The sequence below is a fragment of the Acipenser ruthenus genome, chromosome 58 (assembly GCF_902713425.1).
Source record: "Acipenser ruthenus chromosome 58, fAciRut3.2 maternal haplotype, whole genome shotgun sequence".
Taxonomy (NCBI): Eukaryota; Metazoa; Chordata; class Actinopteri; order Acipenseriformes; family Acipenseridae; genus Acipenser; species Acipenser ruthenus.
In genome coordinates this window covers 3,456,475-3,479,935 of record NC_081246.1, presented here as the reverse complement: position 1 = coordinate 3,479,935, position 23,461 = coordinate 3,456,475, and the positions used below count along the sequence as shown (strand labels likewise).

Genomic DNA, 23,461 nt, shown 5'->3' with positions numbered 1-23,461 from the left:
TGGCAGGGGGGCGAAATTTGCCATGACAACGGCAATGGATTCCTTGACCAGGGTGACCAGATGCCCCGGTAAAGCCGGGCTTGGCAGTTTTCAGACTTCATGTCTTCCCGGTTTTGTTATTTTGTACTCACATTGTTTATAAGTACACAACTGTAGCGATGTGCTGAGCAAGTTCACAGCAGAGTGATTTTATTATACAATCAATCGTGTGAACCACTTGTTTTCTGATTATGTGTTTAATAATTCATATTCTGTTTATGTCCTGGACCATGGCTATGTATTTATTTATTTAATTGTATCTTGCCAGTGCCACAAGCTGTTCCTAAAATATACCTTCAATCAAGGCCGGATTAACCCATAAGTAACTCTGACACTTTTGTAGTGAACATATGGCTCCCTCGATTTCCGTGTTAAATTAACACTTTGGAAAGTGTTAAGAAATTAACCCTGCTAGAGAGTAAAGTTTTCAACACTGTAGGAGTTTAAATGTCATCTCATTCAGGGTAAGTTTAACTATATTGTGGTGTAAGTGTAAATGTCACACTGCTATTTAGTAATTTTAACTCACTCAGAAATATTCAGCTTCATAGATTAAATACTATGCTACAGGAATACTTGTAACACAAAGCAGTAATTAAATACACTTCATACAAATTCTAAAAAGGGATCCAGACACATGACTCCATTAAATCAAAGCATTTATTTCACAAAATACACCTTTTGGACACCAAGTACAGTTTATAATTTTTGGATGTCAGTTACTTTTAGACAACAGTGTTCATCTACAAGAATAACTGCTGGTAAAGGAAAAAAATGTACACTTCAATATCATTTTCCAAATCAAAATGTCCTCACTGCCATCCTGGGTTATTTTGTACTATTTCTGTAGCCCAACTTGTAATTCACACAAATGCATTTAACTCCAGAACATGACATTGTGTTACTGTTTCACTTTAACTCGGGAGATTTTGACATCACAGCCAAAAGTTTGTGTCCACGGTGAGTGGTTTGGTTGCCTTTGGATCTCATATTTTGGACGTTCTTTGTGAACACACTTTTGGCTGCGATTTCTAAATCTCCTCAATTCAATGGAAGCAGTGACAAACCTGCACCTTCTGTGGAAGGAGTGATATTTACATCTTCCTTTATATCTCCATATTTATAGAAATTCCCATTGCATAACCAGCCCTCAAAGTGCCACAATACTTATTTCAATTCCAAAACTATAGAACTTAAAATCAAAATACAATGTTGTGGTTGGCATGTACATTAAATAACTCGCTGGAACCGCATGCAAATCAGGTTCTTCAAAGCCATATGAAGTCTGAAGATCAAATGGAACGTTTTTCCAAGTTCCTCCTGCATGAAATGAATGAAGATGTTCTAGAAAACAATCTGTTTCAAATTCAGATGCCACTAAAATATATTGTTCAGCTTCTCAAACAATTCCACTTATTTTACTAAATACCGGCATTTCGTCTTCTATTTTTATACAAATCAGACGGCCGGTCCGATATTCACTTCCTGAGTATCTAATCCTAGAAGTAATATTAATGTCACAATCCAAACCAACTTGCAGTTTTTCTGCTGTAATTTCACAGTCAGGAAAATCATTTAAAGCTCGTATTTTAAGAGGTCCACATTCAATAGTCTTTATTGATAAAGACGCCCAGTGGCATGCTGTAGCTATTTGGTATTTTTGGGGCAGTGATTTGGTAATAGTTTTGAAATTCTATAACACTGTTTTTAATAAACTTGTGCTTTGCCTCAAATCTCATTGCCCAGAAATGCAATAATGGACCTATTTTTCTGATGCATCTGGGATAATGGATCATGAAATGGTGCTTTGGAATCGAATTGCATCGTGGGTATAGCTCTCTGAAAAGCTTATGATGTTCTGCAATTAGGTGCTTGAGATACACTGTCATACCCTCAGTAATCACTGGTGAAAAAACAATATTGAAAATATTTAACAACATCAGAAGCAAGCTCAGATTTTTGTTTCCCTCGTTTACAATGTCTCCAAATACTAGGGGAATATTTTTAATTAAGCAGAATGTCTGAATTATTATTATTTATTTCTTAGCAGATGCCCTCATCCAGGGCGACTTACAATTGTTACAAGATATCACATTATTTTTACATACAATTACCCATTTATACAGTTGGGTTCTTACTGGAGCAATCTAGGTAAAGTACCTTGCTCAAGGGTACAGCAGCAGTATCCCCCCACCTGGGATTAAACCCACAACCCTCCGGTCAAGAGTCCAGAGCCCTAACCACTACTCCACACTGCTGCCCGCATAGCATTGAGCTCTATCCCATTGTCAGACTGCTCTAGATTGATCCTTGGACGATTCTTTCTCTCCAACAAACCATAATTCTAAGAGTGAATTCTATTAATGATGTCATGCTTGGAGATGACACTGTCACAGAGAGAGCCAAAAAGCAACTTCATTTCATACTGGGGGACGCCTTCGAGGACATCGCGCATAATATCAAAAGCAAAATGATCAGAAATGAGAAAGAAACTGTAAGTCATTCAGCAAACAATATCGCTTCATTCCAAAGGAGGAGGGTCATGTAGGGTCTGCTAGCAGATCATTGCAATGCTGTTCATGCAAAACTGTGTCACGTAATATGATGTTAGAATCATCGTCGCTGAATACTGACTGAGACGAATTCTTATCAATCAAGCAGAGTCGACAGAAAAAAAACTGAACTGAAAGATTCCCTGAACCCCAGAAGTGTGTGCACCCCTAAGGTATCTCATGTGAACTGAGCAACTGTACCATCAATTGGTTCTTCAGAAAAAGGAACTTTAATTCCAGTACTTTCAAAAATGTTTTTAATCATCAACGTGAGGTTGTAGTATAGCATTAAATCCATACTTTTTAATATATTGTGTGTGGAACAGTGAAACAAGGTGAATATTCATTAGTGCTGAATTTACCTTTGGTGAAAGATTTCTAAGAATAAAATATAAGCTTCCAATTTGATGTATCCCTTGCTTGGATCCTAATGGGTTTGCAGTTTCAAAGTCATCCTAGTAAAGTTGTATTTGAAATGCATTTTTATGCCGAGAGAAAAGTGGATGATTTCTATAGCAGCTGCCGTCACCAGAAATCTTTATAAACCGCGTTTTGTTCACAGGGTTGTACAATAGGATTACAAATGTCTGGACTCCTAAATATAAACTTAAAAGATTCTAACAATGGAATATAAATACACTTGTCAGTTACAGGATTGTGATCATATGTGCCTGTATCCCGGTTTCTTCTGCTGTCAAATCTTACTCCTAGAGGGACCTCAACAGACTCCACTACACCTCGTTTTTCACTGAAATGTCTTTTCCATTTAGCTTCAGTATTAATGTTTGTAAATGGATTTTCAAAGCTGTCGGTTTCTATCCTGTGTGAGTTAGCTGGTGTTGTTGAAGGTCACATTTCTGATTGAAACCTTTCCCACAATTACCACAGTGAAACGGTTTCTCTCCCTTGTGAATTCGCTGGTGTGCTTCAAGTAAAGTTTTACAATTAAAACCTGTCCCACAATCAGCACAGTGAAATGGTTTATCTGTACTGTGAGTCAGCTGGTGTGATTGAAGGTTAGATTTCTGAGTAAAACGCCTCCCACAGTCAGGACACTCATAAGGTTTCTCTCCGGTGTGAGTTCGCTGGTGTGTTTGAAGGTTACTTTTATGATTGAAACGCCTCCCACAGTCAGGACACTCATACCGTTTCTCTCCTGTGTGAGTTCGCTGGTGTTTTTGAAGGTCACATTTCTGATTAAAACTCTTCCCACAATCAGCACATTGAAACGGTTTCTCTCCCTTGTGAATTCGCTGGTGTGTTTGAAGGTTACTTTTCTGATTAAAACTCTTCCCACAATCAGCACAGTGAAACGGTTTCTCTCCCGTGTGAATTCGCTGGTGTGCTTGAACGTTACTTTTCTCAATAAAACTCTTCCCACAGTCAGGACACTCGTATGTTTTCACTCTTGTGTGAATACGTTGGTGTAGTTTTAATCCAGTTGTAAGTCTGAATGTCTTCCCACAATCAGCACAGTGAAACGGTTTCTCTCCCGTGTGAATTCGCTGGTGTTTTTGAAGATGACCTTTCTGATTAAAACTCTTCCCACAATCAGCACAGTGAAATGGTTTCTCTCCCGTGTGAATTCGCTGGTGTCTTTGAAGGTCACCTTTCTGATTAAAACTCCTCCCACAGTCAGGACACTCGTACGGTTTCTCTCCCTTGTGAATTTGCTGGTGTCTTTGAAGGCTTCCTTTCTGATTAAAACTCCTCCCACAGTCTGGACACTCATATGGTTTCTCTCCTGTGTGAGTTAGCTGGTGTAGTTTTAATCCAGTTGCAAATCTGAATGTCTTCCCACACTCCGTACAGTGATTGGGTTTCTCTCCTGTGTGAACTCGCTGGTGTATTTTCAGCTTTCCCCGATCACTGAAATTGGTGCCACATTCAGTACAGTGATACAAGATCTGCTCTGAAGGAATCTGCTGGGGAGTTTGTAGGGAAATGAAGTTGCCCTGGGTTGCAGAACTGTCGGGATGTGGAGTCGCTGTATATCCCACAGGAAGTGGTCGGATATCTTGTGCAGAAAGATTCTGAACCGAGCGAGTTCTGAGCTTCTTCACATATTCATCTTGGGGTGTCGACTCTCTGTGTTTCTGCTTACGCTGCAGTTTCCCATCAGTAGAGATTTTGCTCTGGGGTGCTGGAGTGGAGGTGCGTCTTCCTAGATCTGCTTTAGAAGCGCAGGAGACAGAAGCCAAGGTTACTGCACAGCATTGAATCACAGCCACTTTCCTGCAAGGCTTCACCTCACAGCCATCACTGTTAACAATTAGAACATTGAAAAGCAAGACAAATGATAAACTCTTAATCCTTCACAACACAATTGCAATTCTTTTATAAACTGTATTTTTGACATTCTACTCACATGACATTCTACTCATGGACGGCATCGCTCCTTCCTCCTTTCCATCTGCAGCTCTTTCCTGAGGGGGGTGATGTTTCCTCTGAATGGATCCCAGCACAGTGCCCTCTTCTCCAACACTAGAACCAGTGTGTTCAGAGACAGGCTGATTGGGTTTCATGCAGATCTGTTCAGGAGGATAATCTTCACAGCGGCTAGATTCCATCTTAACTATATTCTCCTCCAGTGTATCGACTTTATTTTCTTTACTAACTTCCTCTGTGATGTGATCACACTCCAGCTCTACGGCCTCCTCTTTAATGTGGACAGGTTCAAGTTCAGGGATCTCTTTACTTTCTACAATTGTCAGGTCTGTGATCTCCATTATTCTTCCACACCACTCCTGATCAAAGATGTCCTCTTGTCCAGCTTCTATCACTGGCCCCTCCTCTGCTTCACTGAAAGCATGTCTCTCGCCAGAATCTGCGTGAAACAAAATTATACATGCTTTTAATTCTCACTGTATAAATAAATACAACATTATTATTTATTTATTTCTTAGCAGACGCCCTTATCCAGGGCGACTTACAATCGTAAGCAAATACATTTCAAGAATCACAGTACAAGTAATAATACAATTAAGAGCAAGATAAATAAAATGACTTTGGTTCAAGCAGGTACAATCATGTAATTCTGTGGAGTTTATAACTGTATGAAATAACACATCATCGCGAGAGACGTGTTCAGATCCAGTTTCAAACAAGTCCTGTCATACACAGTGGCTATGTCAATGTATAATCACCTGTACCTGTTCACACAGTGGCTGTGTCAGCGTATAATCACCTGTACCTGTTCACACAGTGGCTGTGTCAGTGTATAATCACCTGTACCTGTTCACACAGTGGCTGTGTCAGTGTATAAATACCTGTACCTGTTCACACAGTGGCTGTGTCAGTGTATAATCACCTGTACCTGTTCACACAGTGGCTGTGTCAGTGTATAAATACCTGTACCTGTTCACACAGTGGCCGTGTCAGTGTATGATCACCTGTACCTGTTCACACAGTGGCTGTGTCAGTGTATAAATACCTGTACCTGTTCACACAGTGGCTGTGTCAGTGTATAATCACCTGTACCTGTTCACACAGTGGCTGTGTCAGTGTATAATCACCTGTACCTGTTCACACAGTGGCTGTGTCAGTGTATAATCACCTGTACCTGTTCACACAGTGGCTGTGTCAGTGTATAAATACCTGTACCTGTTCACACAGTGGCCGTGTCAGTGTATAATCACCAGTACCTGTTCACACAGTGGCTCTGTCAGCGTATAATCACCTGTACCTGTTCACACAGTGGCTCTGTCAGCGTATAATCACCTGTACCTGTTCACACAGTGGCTGTGTCAGCGTATAATCACCTGTACCTGTTCACACAGTGGCTGTGTCAGTGTATGATCAACTGTACCTGTTCACACAGTGGCTATGTCAATGTATAATCACCTGTACCTGTTCACACAGTGGCTGTGTCAGTGTATGATCACCTGTACCTGTTCACACAGTGGCTGTGTCAGTGTATGATCACCTGTACCTGTTCACACAGTGGCTGTGTCCGTGTACAATAACCTGTACTTGTTGTTACACGCCAAGTTAAACAGCTACTTTGTCATAAATGAAACACACAGCCTTTTAACCACGATGCTGCCAGGCGTGTTGAGGTCAAAGTGTTGTCACGGTGTAAAAACAATAGGATATATTCAACATTGTGAACGGTGCCTTCATAACAGTATTACAGTGCCTTGCGAAAGTATTCGGCCCCCTTGAACTTTGCGACCTTTTGCCACATTTCAGGCTTCAAACATAAAGATATGAAACTGTAATTTTTTGTGAATAATCAACAACAAGTGGGACACAATCATGAAGTGGAATGAAATTTATTGGATATTTCAAACTTTTTTAACAAATAAAAAACTGAAAAATTGGGCGTGCAAAATTATTCAGCCCCTTTACTTTCAGTGCAGCAAACTCTCTCCAGAAGTTCAGTGAGGATCTCTGAATGATCCAATGTTGACCTAAATGACTAATGATGATAAATAGAATCCACCTGTGTGTAATCAAGTCTCCGTATAAATGCACCTGCACTGTGATAGTCTCAGAGGTCCGTTTAAAGCGCAGAGAGCATCATGAAGAACAAGGAACACACCAGGCAGGTCCGAGATACTGTTGTGGAGAAGTTTAAAGCCGGATTTGAATACAAAAAGATTTCCCAAGCTTTAAACATCCCAAGGAGCACTGTGCAAGCGATAATATTGAAATGGAAGGAGTATCAGACCACTGCAAATCTACCAAGACCTGGCCGTCCCTCTAAACTTTCAGCTCATACAAGGAGAAGACTGATCAGAGATGCAGCCAAGAGGCCCATGATCACTCTGGATGAACTGCAGAGATCTACAGCTGAGGTGGGAGACTCTGTCCATAGGACAACAATCAGTCGTATACTGCACAAATCTGGCCTTTATGGAAGAGTGGCAAGAAGAAAGCCATTTCTTAAAGATATCTATAAAAAGTGTCATTTACAGTTTGCCACAAGCCACCTGGGAGACACACCAAACATGTGGAAGAAGGTGCTCTGGTCAGATGAAACCAAAATCGAACTTTTTGGCAACAATGCAAAACGTTATGTTTGGCGTAAAAGCAACACAGCTCATCACCCTGAACACACCATCCCCACTGTCAAACATGGTTGTGGCAGCATCATGGTTTGGGCCTGCTTTTCTTCAGCAGGGACAGGGAAGATGGTTAAAATTGATGGGAAGATGGATGGAGCCAAATACAGGACCATTCTGGAAGAAAACCTGATGGAGTCTGCAAAAGACCTGAGACTGGGACGGAGATTTGTCTTCCAACAAGACAATGATCCAAAACATAAAGCAAAATCTACAATGGAATGGTTCACAAATAAACATATCCAGGTGTTAGAATGGCCAAGTCAAAGTCCAGACCTGAATCCAATCGAGAATCTGTGGAAAGAACTGAAAACTGCTGTTCACAAATGCTCTCCATCCAACCTCACTGAGCTCGAGCTGTTTTGCGAGGAGGAATGGGCAAAAATTTCAGTCTCTCGATGTGCAAAACTGATAGAGACATACCCCAAGCGACTTACAGCTGTAATCGCAGCAAAAGGTGGCGCTACAAAGTATTAACTTAAGGGGGCTGAATAATTTTGCACGCCCAATTTTTCAGTTTTTTATTTGTTAAAAAAGTTTGAAATATCCAATAAATTTCGTTCCACTTCATGATTGTGTCCCACTTGTTGTTGATTCTTCACAAAAAATTACAGTTTCATATCTTTATGTTTGAAGCCTGAAATGTGGCAAAAGGTCGCAAAGTTCAAGGGGGCCGAATACTTTCGCAAGGCACTGTACCATCATTACGGTCAGCGAGGTTGTTTTTTTTTTTTTTTTTAAATAACTGGAAGGCATACAAGAACCATAACATTATTAAACTCACCTTGAACTCTGATGAATAATCCCTGGTTCTCGTTCCTCTGAAAGTCTTGTTCATTGCAGTCGGGGTTCATGTTTCTGAGAGGTTGTTTAATGTCTGCATCTGCAGCGTTCATGCATTCACGCACTGCTTTCAACTCGCTCTCTGATATTTCCAATCTCAGCTTCAGACTTTCATTCTCTTTCTCCTTTCCAGCCATTTCCATTCGGAATTCAGTGAATTTGCCGCCGACAACTTTTGTGATTTGGCACAAGACGGTGTCTACAGCCGCTTTCACTGCGTGCTCGATGGTAGAGGCGAGCTCGTCTTGAAAGAACGACACGGAGACACTGACGTCCATCTTCACTGACTGTTAGCTTGAGACTGATATCCTTTCTGTATTCACGCTTTTATTATGAATAATATTGGGAGCCTCTCTTTGTTATTCAGTCAGCACTTGACTTATTTAGCAAGTTTCTCTGCTGCTGCAGCTCAACAACCCCACGCAGTCCCACACACACAATGTAAACAAACCCGCACACACTTCCGCTTCCTCCCTGCTCCCATGGAGACGAGCGCGTCGTGACGTCACGTTAGCGGATTGGCGCCTCCTGCTGGAAGCACCCGGATGGAAGCTGACGGCAATGGATTCCTTGACCAGGGTGACCAGACGCCCCGGTAAAGCCGGGCTTGCCAGTATTCAGACTTCATGTTTTTGTCCCGGTCAGAAACAGTAACATTATCTTCCCGGTTTTGTTATTTTGTACTCACATTGCTTATAAGTACACAACTGTAGCGATGTGCTGAGCAAGTTCACAGCAGAGTGATTTTATTATACAATCAATCGTGTGAATCACTTGTTTTCTGATTATGTGTTTAATAATTCATATTCTGTTTAACGTCCTGGACCATGGCTACGTATTTATTTATTTATTTAATTGTATCTTGCCAGTGTCACAAGCTGTTCCTAAAATATAACTTCAAAAATCAAGGCCGGATTAACCCATAATTAACTCTGACACTTTTGTAGTGAACATATGGCTCCCTCGATTTCCGTGTTAAATGAACACTTTGGAAAGCGTTAAGAAATTAACCCTGCTAGAGAGTAAAGTTTTCAACACAGTAGGAGTTTAAATGTCATCTCATTCAGTGTAAGTTTAACTATATTGTGGTGTAAGTGTGTCACACTGCTATTTAGTAATTTTAACTCACTCATAAATATTCAGCTTCATAGATTAAATACTATGCTACAGGAATACTTGTAAGACAAAGCAGTAATTAAACACACTTCGTACAAATTCTAAAAAGAGATCCAGACACATGACTCTATTAAATCAAAGCATTTATTTCACAAAATACACCTTTTGGACACTAAGTACAGTTTATAATTTTTGGATGTCAGTTACTTTTAGACAACAGTGTTCATCCACAAGAATAACTGCTGGTAAAGGAAAAAAAGTACACTTGAATATCATTTTACAAATCGAAATGTCCTCACTGCCATCCTGGGTTATTTTGTAATATTTCTGTAGCCCAATTAATAATTTACACAAATGCATTTAACTCCAGAACATGACATTGTGTTACTGCTTCACTTTAACTCGGGAGATTTTGACATCACAGCCAAAAGTTTGTGTCCACGGTGAGTGGTTTGGTTGCCTTTCGATCTCATATTTTGGACATTCTTTGTGAAAACACATTTGGCTGCAATTTCTAAATCTCCTCAATTCAATGGAAGCAGTGACAAACCTGCACCTTCTGTGGAAGGAGTGATATTTACATCTTCCTTTATATCTCCATATTTATAGAAATTCCCATTGCATAACCAGCCCTCAAAGTGCCACGATACTTATTTCAATTCCAAAACTATAGAACTTAAAATCAAAATACAATGTTGTGGTTGGCATGTACATTAAATAACTCACTGGAACCGCATGCAAATCAGGTTCTTCAAAGCCCTATGAAGTCTGAAGATCAAATGGAACGTTTTTCCGAGTTCCTCTCGCATGAAATGAATGAAGATGTTCTACAAAACAAACTGTTTCAAATTCAGATGCCACTAAAAGATATTGTTCAGCTTCTCGAACAATTCCAGTTATTTTACTAAATACAGGCATTTTGTCTTCTATTTTTATACAAATCAGACGGCCGGTCCGATATTCAGTTCCTGAGTATCTAATCCTAGAAGTAATATTAATGTCACAATCCAAACCACCTTGCAGTTGTTCCGCTATAATTTCACAGTCAGGAAAATCATTTAAAGCTTGTGTTTTAAGAGGTCCACATTCAATAGTCTTTATTGATAAAGACTCCCAGTGGCATGCTGTAGCTATTTGGTGTTTTTGGGCCAGTGATTTGGTAATAGTTTTGAAATTCTTGACACTGTTTTTAATAAACTTGTGCTTTGCCTCAAATCTCATTGCCCAGAAATGCAATAATGGACCTATTTCTCTGATGCATCTGGGATAATGAATCATGAAATGGTGCTTTGGAATCGAAATGCATTGTGGGTATAGCTCTCTGAAAAGCTTATGATGTTCTGCAATTATTATTATTTATTTCTTAGCAGACACCCTTATCCAGGGTGACTTACAATTGTTACAAAATATCACATTATACATTATTTCACATTATACAGATATCACATTATTTTACATACAATTACCCATTTATATAGTTGGGTTTTTACTGGAGCAATCTAGGTAAAGTACCTTGCTCAAGGGTACAACAGCAGTGTCCCCCACTGGGGATTGAACCCACAACCCTCCGGTCAAGAGTCCAGAGCCCTAACCACTACTCCACACTGCTGCCCGCATAGCGTTGAGCTCTATCCCATTGCCAGACTGCTCTAGATTGATCCTTGGACGATTCATTCTCCCCAACAAACCATAATTCTAAGAGTGAATTCTATTAATGATGTCATGCTTGGAGATGACACTGTCAGAGAGAGAGCCAAAAAGCAACTTCATTTCATACTGGGGGACGCCTTCGAGGACATCGCGCATAATATCAAAAGCAAAATGATCAGAAATGAGAAAGAAACTGTAAGTCATTCAGCAAACAATATCGCTTCATTCCAAAGGAGGAGGGTCATGTAGGGTCTGCTAACAGATCATTGCAATGCTGTTCATGCAAAACTCTATCACGTAATATGATGTTAGAATCATCGTCGCTGAATACTGACTGAGACGCATTCTTATCAATCAAGCAGAGTCTACAGAAAAAAAACTGAACTGAAAGATTCCCTGAACCGCAGAAGTGTGTGCACCCCTAAGGTAACTCCTGTGACCTGAGCAACTGTACCATCAATTGGTTCTTCAGAAAAAGGAACTTTAATTCCAGTACTTTCAAGAATGTTTTAATCATCAATGTGAAGTTGTAGTATAGCATTAAATCCATACTTTTTAATATCTTGTGTGTGGAACACTGAAACAAGGTGAATATTCATTAGTGCTGAATTTACCTTTGGTGAAAGATTTCTAAGAATAAAATATAAGCTTCCAATTTGATGTATCCCTTGCTTGGATCCTAATGGGTTTGCAGTTTCAAAGTCATCCTAGTAAAGTTGTATTTGAAATGCATTTCTATGCCGAGAGAAAAGTGGATGATTTCTATAGCAGCTGCCGTCACCAGAAATCTTTATAAACCGCGTTTTGTTCACAAGGTTGTACAATAGGATTACAAATGTCTGGACTCCAAAATATAAACTTTAAAGATTCTAACAATGGAATATAAATACACTTGTCAGTTACAGGATCGTGATCATATGTGCCTGTATCCCGGTTTCTTCTGCTGTCAAATCTTACTCCTAGAGGGACCTCAACAGGCTACACTACACCTCGTTTTTCACTGAAATGTCTCTTCCATTTAGCTTCAGTATTAATGTTTGTAAATGGATTTTCAAAGCTGTCGGTTTCTATTCTGTGTGAGTTAGCTGGTGTTTTTCAAGGTCACATTTCTGATTAAAACGCCTCCCACAATCAGCACAGTGAAACAGATTCTCTCCCTTGTGAATTCGCTGGTGTGCTTCAAGTAAAGTTTTACGATTAAAACCTTTCCCACAATCAGCACAGTGAAACGGTTTATCTGTACTGTGAGTTAGCTGGTGTGATTGAAGGTTAGATTTGTGAGTAAAACGCCTCCTACAGTCAGGACACTCATACGGTTTCTCTCCTGTGTGAATTCGCTGGTGTGATTGAAGGTAATATTTCTGATTAAAACTCTTCCCACAATCAGCACATTGAAATGGTTTCTCTCCCTTGTGAATTCGCTGGTGTGTTTGAAGGTTATATTTCTGATTAAAACTCTTCCCACAATCAGCACAGTGAAACGGTTTCTCTCCCTTGTGAATTCGCTGGTGTGCTTCAAGTAAAGTTATACAATTAAAACCTTTCCCACAATCAGCACAGTGAAATGGTTTATCTGTACTGTGAGTTAGCTGGTGTGATTGAAGGTTAGATTTCTGAATAAAACGCCTCCCACAGTCAGGACACTCATACGGTTTCTCTCCTGTGTGAGTTCGCTGGTGTGTTTGAAGGTTACCTTTATTATTAAAACGCCTCCCACAGTCAGGACACTCATACGGTTTCTCTCCTGTGTGAGTTTGCTGGTGTTTTTGAAGGTGACATTTCTGATTAAAACTCTTCCCACAATCAGCACATTGAAACGGTTTCTCTCCCTTGTGAATTCGCTGGTGTGTTTGAAGGTTACATTTCTGATTAAAACTCTTCCCACAATCAGCACAGTGAAACGGTTTATCTGTACTGTGAGTTAGCTGGTGTGCTTGAACGTTACTTTTCTCAATAAAACTCTTCCCACAGTCAGGACACTCGTATGTTTTATCTCCTGTGTGAATACGTTGGTGTAGTTTTAATCCAGTTGTAAGTCTGAATGTCTTCCCACAATCAGCACAGTGAAATGATTTATCTGTACTGTGAGTTAGCTGGTGTTTTTGAAGAGAAACTTTCTGATTAAAATGCCTCCCACAATCTGCACAGTGAAACGGTTTCTCTCCTGTGTGAATTCGCTGGTGTGTTTGGAGGTTACATTTCTGATTAAAACTCCTCCCACAGTCAGGACACTCGTATGGTTTCTCTCCTGTGTGAGTTTGCTGGTGTAGTTTTAATCCAGTTGCAAATCTGAATGTCTTCCCACACTCTATACAGTGATTGGGTTTGTCTCCTGTGTGAATACGCTGGTGTGGAGTCACTGTAAATCCCACAGGAAGTGGTCGGCTATCTTGTGCAGAAAGATTCTGAACAGAGTCAGTTCTCAGTTTCTTCACATATTCATCGTGGGGTGTCGACTCTCTGTGTTTCTGCTTACGCTGCAGTTTCCCATCAGAAGAGATTTTGCTCTGGGGTGCTGGAGTGGAGGTGCGTCTTCCTAGATCTGCTTTAGAAGCGCAGGAAACAGAAGCCAAGGTTACTGCACAGCATTGAATCACAGCCACTTTCCTGCAAGGCTTCACCTCACAGCCATCACTGTTAACAATTAGAACATTGAAAAGCAAGAAAGATGATAAACTCTTAATCTTTCGCAAAACAATTGCAATTCTTATATAAACTGTATTTTTGACATTCTACTCACATGCTGTGCTGCTCGTGGACGGCATCGCTCCTTCCTCCTTTCCATCTGCAGCTCTATCCTGAGGGGGGTGATGTTTCCTCTGAATGGACCCCAGCACAGTGCCCGCTTCTCCAACACTAGAACCAGTGTCTTCAGAGACAGGCTGATTGGGTTTCATGCAGATCTGTTCAGGAGGACAATCCTCACAGCGGATAGATTCCGTCTTAACTATATTCTCCTCCAGTGTATTGACTTTATTTTCTTTACTAACCTCCTCTGTGATGTGATCACACTCCAGCTCTACAGCCTCCTCTTTAATGTGGACAGGTTCAAGTTCAGGGATCTCTTTACTTTCTACAGTTGTCAGGTCTGTAATCTCCATTATTCTTCCACACCACTCCTGATCACAGATTTCCTCTTTTGTGTAAACAGCTTCTATCACTGGCCCCTCCTCTGCTTCACTGAAAGCACGTCTCTCTCCAGAATCTGCGTGAAACAAAATTATACATGCTTTTAACTCTCACTGTACAAATAAATACAATCATGTAATTCTGTGGAGTTTATAACTGTATGAAATAACACATCATGGATATTATATATGCAACATTGTGAACGGAGCCTTCTTCAAGGAAACACAATCATTACAGTAGTGCTGTATTTAATTGTATTTTTTAATGACTGTAAGGCATACAAGAACCATAACATTATTAAACTCACCTTGAACTCTGATGAATAACCCCTGGTTCTCGTTCCTCTGAAAGTCTTGTTCATTGCAGTAGGGGTTCATGTTTCTGAGAGGTTGTTTAATGTCTGCATCTGCAGCGTTCATGCATTCCCGCACCGCTTTCAACTCGCTCTCTGATATTTCCAATCTCAGCTTCAGACTTTCATTCTCTTTCTTCTTTCCAGCCATTTCCATTTGGAATTCAGTGAATTTGCCGCCGACAACTTTTGTGATTTGGCACAAGACGGTGTCTACAGCCGCTTTCACTGCGTGCTCGATGGTAGAGGCGAGCTCGTCTTGAAAGAACGACACGGAGACGCTGACCTCCATCTTCACTGACTGTTAGCTTGAGACTGATATCCTTTCTGTATTCACGCTTTTATTATGAATAATATTGGGAGCCTCTCTTTGTTATTCGGTCAGCACTTGACTTATTTAGCAAGTTTCTCTGCTGCTGCAGCTCAACAACCCCACGCAGTCCCACACACACAATGTAAACAAACCCGCACACACTTCCGCTTCCTCCCTGCTCCCATGGAGACGAGCGCGTCGTGACGTCACGTTAGCGGATTGGCGCCTCCTGCTGGAAACACCCGGATGGAAGCTGACGGTCTCGTGCCAAATTTGTCCCCCTCCCCCTGAGTCATGTGACATGTCAGCGTTCTGTTGCTATGCGCGTCACTGCTTTTGCTCCACAGATCTTGACACTGACAGTTGGAGTTCGTTGGCGCCGTCGTACAATTGTAATCAAATAATTTCTCTTTTTACAGGACAAATTTGTAATACTGTGTTTTTTTCCCCCTCAGAAAACTACATTTATCAATCGATATGGATCACTTGAGAGCGGTATATCGCTACCTCAGCACAGGTGAGTATCCTGAACAAGCCACCAAAGAGGAGAAGAGGGGTATCAGAAAGAAAGCCAGTACATTCGTTTTGAAAGGTAAAAAAAATAGAGAAATATTGAAAATGAATATTAATACATTATAAGTTATTGAAGCCGCCCTGTATTTTTGAAGATGTACATCTAAATAAATGATAAACGTGTGTAATTATATATATATATATATATATATATATATATATTTAATTTTCATTTTTAATTGGTATGGTAGTCTTAGTTTCTGAACTACTGAATTACTGCCTGACTTGAGTATTTCCAGGGCAGAGATATCAAAAGTAAATTCGATGTCAGTTCTAACACCCACCTTGTTTAATGTAGTTATATTGAACCAGCTGGGGAGGGGCTGATTCACTGTATTGAAGTGATATTGTGCCAAATAAGGTGGGTGTAACATGATATAAAAGTACAGTAGATGTAATTCTGAAGTGATAAACAACTTCACATTTTACGTGTACATGTTTCTGACATTAATGCTTCAATTTCAAATTCGATTTCCATTCCTATTAACTGATATTAGACAATTACATATTATAGAAGTTGACAGCATGAAATGTCCGTATGATTTACTGATAACACACGTCACTATAAATTGGTGATGTCATTTTTAGACAGGCAGCTTCTTTAAAGTCCTTCTTTTTTTGAGGGTTATGTGAGAAGGCATTTTAAAGTTCTGTTAAACCTGCTCCTAACGCCCCACTCCATCGGTCAGGACCTTGACGTGGTGACGGGGCTTTTTACCAAAGCTGACCTCCAGTATAGTGTTTTTCTTTTTCACTAATGCTTACGCATTAAGTCCTGGATCACACGTTACAATGGAAATATGCGATCTGATCATGTACTTGTTTTATTGTGAAGAATACAGAAAAAGAAGTTTGCTGCATTTTTCAACATGTGCCTTTTTTGTGAATGTCTTTCTGGTTTGGACAACTACACCTGATACACAACCCACTAAAATGATTGAGTGCAGATTTCTGCTTGCCCTGCATTGCTCTGTTAAGGGTTCCCCAGGACTAAGACTGGACAACTCGGATCTAGATTGACTTCTACTCGAGCATTTACACAAATCTGACATCCTGTATGCTTCATTAGTTAAGAGCCTGAATTATACACACTAAAGTCAGGGACAATATGTTGTGGTTAACAATCATATTGCTTCTAGTTCCAAATTTGTACTTTTGAGTGTCTTAAGTTATGGAAGAAACATTCTTACTTTATAGCATATCATATAATTTGGCTTCATACATATTTAACAAATGCATATACAGTATTACTGATAACAAATGAACAACCACCAATCTGCAGACCTGCTTTGAGAATGACAGGCTCCATTCCAGGACGATGCCAATGATCTGACAAACAGTGTAGGAAGTGGCAACACATACCATGAGGGTGTATTACTTCATTTTTTAATGACAAGTTATATGGTTAAACTAAGAGAAATGTGTTTGCAGATTTAGTGCAAGACCATGCATGAATAATGCTAAAGATTAAATCTTTTGACCTGTTCATTCCTTTAATTTTTGACATTCCCTAAATGTTTCTCACAATATACACTGAAGCTACTGTATAACCTATATTAATCATATTGGTGTAAATAACAATATTTGTTAATCACAAACTTATTGGCACATTTTCAATTAAAGTCTGTGTAAGTTAAGGTTAGTCTTAATTGAGTTAGTCACTATTAATCAATTAGAAACCACTACTTATCAATTTAGCAATATTATATAAAAAAAACCATTAGTTGTAAAACACGCACAGAAACTGAAGCAAAATAGTTTGTGCACTCACCACATCATGTTAAATCAAAGGAGTTGGATCCAGATGTGAGAAAAGCACTTGTTACAGTAACTACTACAACAGCAGGGGAATCGATAAAGAGTGTTGAGGGGAAAAAAATTGTAATACAAAAATCCACAATAATCAGGAAGTATTTGAAGACTAATTCAACTGAAAGCATGGAAAGGAATGGACGTCCCAGGAAAAGTACGACTATAGCATAAAGAACTGTTCGAGCAGCTCGCAAAAATCCACCATTAACAGCCAAGGATCTAAAGAAACATCTGGTATAGCAGTGTATGAAATAACTATACAAAGTCATCTAAACACAAAAGGCTTTTACGCGACCTTACCACATTTCACAACAATTAAAAAAATAAAAAGCGTCTTGAATGATCTTTAGTTAAGGGTGTCAATAATTTTGTCGGCAACTGTATGTGTAATCATGACAACTCCCTGATTGTGATAAGTATAGCAAGACTATAAACATCAACATGACTACCCACAAATGTGTAGAAATTATTACCAGACTATACTTCTAACTTATTGTTTGTTATAAACATTTTTTTATTTGAAAAGTTACAATTGTAATATAACGTTTGCCAGTTGTGATCATTTAAGCTGTTCAACTTTATTATTATTATTATTATTATTATTATTATTATTATTATTATTATTATTATTATTTATTAGCATATATATATATATATATATGTAATTAAACAAGACTTAATGTATTTTATATTTACTGTAAAAGCTATTTTGTAATCACGTGAACAGCAATCAAATAAAATACACAACCATTTATGATACAAAAAACATTGATACATATAAAAAAATAAATATAATACGAATAAAAGCCAATAAAAAAGCAAACGTAACTTTCAGTAAGTAAAATGCAGATGTTTTACCCTATCATTTCTGCATCACGAAATCTGATCGTCACGTGACTCGTACGCTAATATGTCACATGACTCAGGGGGGGGGGAGACAAATTTGGCAGGGGGGTGAAATTTAACATTCAATAGTCTTTAAAACCCTGTTTTTAATAAACTTGTGCTTTGCCTGAAATCTCATTGCCCAGAAATGCAATAATGGACCTATTTCTCTGATGCATCTGGGATAACGGATCATGACATGGTGCTTTGGAATCGAATTGCATTGTGGGTATAGCTCTCTGAACAGCTTATGATGTTCTGCAATTAGGTGCTTGAGATACAGTGTCATACCCTCAGTAATCACTGGTGAAAAAACAATATTGAAAATATTTAACAACATCAGAAGCAAGCTCCGATTTTTGTTTACAATGTCTCCAAATATTACGGGAATATTTTTAATTAAGCAGAATGTTTGAATATTATTATTTATTTCTTAGCAGACTCCCTTATCCAGGGCAACTTACAATTGTTACAAGATATCACGTTATTTTTACATACAATTCCCCATTTATACAGTTTGGTTTTTACTGGAGCAATCTAGGTAAAGTACCTTGCTCAAGGGTACAGCAGCAGTGTCCCCCCACCTGGGATTGAACCCACGACCCTCCGGTCAAGAGTCCAGAGCCCTAACCACTACTCCACACTGCTGCCCCATAGTATTGAGCTCTATCCCATTGCCAGACTGCTCTAGATTGAACCTTGGACGATTCTTTCACTCCAAGAAACCATAATTCTAAGAGTGAATTCTATTAATGATGTCATGCTTGGAGATGACACTGTCAGAGAGAGAGCCAAAAAGCAACTTCATTTCATACTGGGGGACGCCTTCGAGGACATCGCGCATAATATCAAAAGCAAAATGATCAGAAATGAGAAAGAAACTGTAAGTCATTCAGCAAACAATATCGCTTCATTCCAAAGGAGGAGGGTCATGTAGGGTCTGCTAACAGATCATTGCAATGCTGTTCATGCAAAACTCTGTCACGTAATATGATGTTAGAATCATCGTCGCTGAATACTGACTGAGACGCATTCTTATCAATCAAGCAGAGTCGACAGTAAAAAACTGAACTGAAAGATTCCCTGAACCCCAGAAGTGTGTGCACCCCTAAGGTATCTCCTGTGAACTGAGCTACTGCACCATCAATTGGTTCTTCACAAAAGGGAACTTTAATTCCAGTACTTTCAAGAATTTTTAAATCATCAACGTGAGGTTGTAGTATAGCATTAATCCATACTTTTTAATATCTTCTGTGTGCAACAGTGAAACAAGGTGAATATTCATTAGTGTTGAATTTACTTTGGTGAAAGATTTCTAAGAATAAAATATAAGCTTCCAATTTGATGTATCCCTTGCTTGGATCCTAATGGGTTTGCAGTTTCAAAGTCATCCTAGTAAAGTTGTATTTGAAATGCATTTCTATGCCGAGAGAAAAGTGGATGATTCCTATAGCAGCTGCCGTCACCAGAAATCTTTATAAACTGTGTTTTGTTCACAGGGTTGTACAATAGGATTACAAATGTCTGGACTCCTAAATATAAACTTTAAAGATTCTAACAATGGAATATAAATACACTTGTCAGTTACAGGATCGTGATCATATGTGCCTGTATCCCGGTTTCTTCTGCTGTCAAATCTTACTCCTAGAGGGACCTCAACAGACTCCACTACACCTCATCTTTCACTTAATTGTTTATTCCATTTAGCTTCAGTATTAAAGTTTGTAAATGGATTTTCAAAGCTGTCGAAGCTTTTCTCCATCTTAGATCTGATGGCGTCATGAGAAGATACGAAGCTCATTACATCATCTTTTATATCTGAATGCAATTCATGCACAAGTTTTCAATGACATATTCTCAATGACAGATGTAAGTACCTCTGACCAGCAAAGTGACTTGAAAGATTTTTCTTTAGAATCACCGGGAACTTCAGAAAGCTGCTACTTGACGAAGGAACTCGCCCAAGAAATGTGTGCGTCTGTAATTGCAAAACTGGAGGGTTGTGGTGTAGCTACTAATGTTCTAACATCTGTCATTGGAAATGTGAACCCTTAAATTGACAAGAAAATAGGAGGCACTTTTTTTACACAGAGACTGGTGAGGGTCTGGAAGCCACTCCCCAGTAATGTTGTTGAAGCTGACACCCTGGGACCCTTCCTCTCGTCTGCGGTACTTCGTGTGGCAGGAGGTGTCAGCAGTAGCATTTGTTTTAATATATATACAGGTTAAGATGTGTGCGGTCATTTCTACACGTTTCCCTGAGCTTTCTCAACCCCCCCAAGGATACATTCTGTGCCTCCCCAGTTTCAGAAGCACTGCTGTAGGAAACAGGGCTACAATCATTTGCATACACAGCAGGCTTGGGATTTTTTGAGTTGAATTCATTTATTTTCACAGCTCCCTGCATTTGAAACCGATGAGAGAGACGCAGGGTCTGCTTTGGTATTCTGGTGTGATTGAGATGCTTTCATTGAGTAAACTGAATTGTTTTTGTGTCCTGACTGACAACATCTCTGTGAACTAGACTGTGTTTCTTTAGTTTATTTGACTCTACAAATCTCTTCCCACACTCACTACACTCAAAAGGTTTCTCTCCCGTGTGGGTTATGTGGTGTGTTCTGAGGTTGTCCTTCCGACTGAAACTCTTCCCACATACTATTCACTCATACGGTTTCTCTCCTGTGTGAATTCGCTGGTGAGTTTGCAGTCTACGTTTCTGTTTAAAACACTTCCCACAGTCAGAACACACAAATGGTTTCTCTCCCGTGTGAATTCGCTGGTGTAACTGAAATTTACATTTCTGATTAAAACTCCTCCCACAATATGCACAGTGAAACGGTTTCTCTCCTGTGTTATTACGTTGGTGTAGTTTTAATCCAGTTGGAAATCTGAATGTCTTCCCACAATCAGCACAGTTAAACGGTTTCTCTCCTGTGTGAATTCGCTGGTGTGTTTGAAGGTTACATTTCTGATTAAAACTCCTCCCACAATCTGCACAGTGAAACGGTTTCTCTCCTGTGTGAATACGTTGGTGTAGTTTCAATCCAATTGCAAATCTGAATGTCTTCCCACAATCAGCACAGTGAAATGGTTTCTCCCCCGTGTGAATACGCTGGTGTATTTTCAGCTTTCCCCGGTCACTGAAATTGGTGCCACATACAGTACAGTGATACAAGATCTGCTCTGAAGGAATCTGCTGGGGAGTTTGTAGGGAAATGAAGTTGCCCTATGTTGCAGAGCTGTCGGGATGTGGAGTCGCTGTATATCCCACAGGAAGTGGTCGGCTATCTTGTGCAGAAAGATTCTGAACCGAGTCAGTTCTCAGTTTCTTCACATATTCATCTTGGGGTGTCGACTCTCTGTGTTTCTGCTTACGCTGCAGTTTCCCATCAGAAGAGATTTTGCTCTGGGGTGCTGGAGTGGAGGTGTGTCTTCCTAGATCTGCTTTAGAAGCGTAGGAAACAGAAGCCAAGGTTACTGCACAGCATTGAATCACAGCCACTTTCCTGCAAGGCTTCACCTCACAGCTATCACTGTTAACAAGCAGAACATTGAAAAGCAAGAAAGATGATAAACTCTTAATCCTTCACAAAACAATTGCAATTCTTATATAAACTGTATTTTTGACATTCTACTCACATGCTGTGCTGCTCGTGGACGGCATCGCTCCTTCCTCCTTTCCATCTGCAGCTCTTTCCTGAGGGGGGTGATGTTTCCTCTGAATGGACCCCAGCACAGTGCCCTCTTCTCCAACACTAGAACCAGTGTCTTCAGAGACAGGCTGATTGGATTTCATGCAGATCTGTTCAGGAGGACAATCCTCACAGCGGCTAGATTCCATCTTAACTATATTCTCCTCCAGTGTAATGACTTTATTTTCTTTATAAACTTCCTCTGTTATGTGAACACACTCCAGCTCTACGGCCTCCTCTTTAATGTGGACAGGTTCAAGTTCAAGGATCTCTTTACTTTCTACAATTGTCAGGTCTGTAATCTCCATTATTCTTCCACACCACTCCTGATCACAGATTTCCTCTTGTGTGTAAACAGCTTCTATCACTGGCCCCTCCTCTGCTTCACTGAAAGCAGGTCTCTCTCCAGAATCTGCGTGAAACAAAATTAGACATGCTTTCAACCCTCACTGTAAAAATAAATACAATCATGTAATTCTGTGGAATTTATAACTGTATGAAATAACACATCATGGATATTATATATGCAACATTGTGAACGGAGCCTTCTTCAAGGAAACACAATCATTACAGTAGTGCTGTATTTAATAGTATTTTTTTTAATGACTGGAAGGCATACAAGAACCATAACATTATTAAACTCACCTTCAACTCTGATGAATAATCCCTGGTTCTCGTTCCTCTGAAAGTCTTGTTCATTGCAGTCGGGGTTCATGTTTCTGAGAGGTTGTTTAATGTCTGCATCTGCAGCGTTCATGCATTCCCGCACCGCTTTCAACTAGCTCTCTGATATTTCCAATCTCAGCTTCAGACTTTCATTCTCTTTCTCCTTTCCAGCCATTTCCATTTGTAATTCAGTGAATTTGCCGCCGACAACTTTTGTGATTTGGCACAAGACGGTGTCTACAGCCGCTTTCACTGCGTGCTCGATGGTAGAGGCGAGCTCGTCTTGAAAGAACGACACGGAGACACTGACGTCCATCTTCACTGACTGTTAGCTTGAGACTGATATCCTTTCTGTATTCACGCTTTTATTATGAATAATACTGGGAGCCTCTCTTTGTTATTCAGTCACTTGACTTATTTAGCAAGTTTCTCTGCTGCTGCAGCTCAACAACCCCACGCAGTCCCACACACACAATGTAAACAAACCCGCACACACTTCCGCTTCCTCCCTGCTCCCATGGAGACGAGCGCGTCGTGACGTCACGTTAGCGGATTGGCGCCTCCTGCTGGAAACACCCGGATGGAAGCTGACGGTCTCGTGCCAAATTTGACCCCCCTGAGTCATGTGACATGTCAGCGTTCTGTTGCTATGCGCGTCACTGCTTTTGCTCCACAGATCTTGACACTGACAGTTGGAGTTCGTTGGCGCCGTCGTACAATTGTAATCAAATAATTTCTCTTTTTACAGGACACATTTGTAATACAGAAAGAAA

General features: G+C 39.9%; 1 protein-coding gene across 1 annotated transcript; it reads right to left on the bottom strand.

Annotated features, from left to right (window-relative positions):
- Nucleotides 1-690: 690 nt before the first annotated feature.
- On the bottom strand, nt 691-15,356 carry LOC117407661 (zinc finger protein 585A-like). The gene is made up of 4 exons (XM_059017895.1): nt 15,271-15,356; nt 12,339-13,900; nt 5,334-5,418; nt 691-4,853 (listed from the first exon to the last, which is right to left on the bottom strand). Exons 1-4 carry the CDS (start codon nt 15,354-15,356, stop codon nt 3,407-3,409), a joined length of 3,180 nt encoding a protein of 1,059 aa, XP_058873878.1. The 3' UTR covers nt 691-3,406.
- Between the last annotated feature and the right edge of the window lie 8,105 nt (nt 15,357-23,461).

Excerpts from the sequence above, each read along its gene's own strand:
- LOC117407661 (XM_059017895.1), bottom strand. The coding sequence starts at position 15,356 with ATGACTCAGGGGGAGGGGGACAAATTTGGCACGAGACCGTCAGCTTCC. Across the intron at positions 5,419-12,338 it reads ACACCAGCTAACTCACACAG|ATTCTGGCGAGAGACATGCT; the intron begins AATAGAAACCGA and ends TGTTTCACGCAG. Across the intron at positions 4,854-5,333 it reads GACATCTTTGATCAGGAGTG|TGATGGCTGTGAGGTGAAGC; the intron begins GTGTGGAAGAAT and ends AATTGTTAACAG.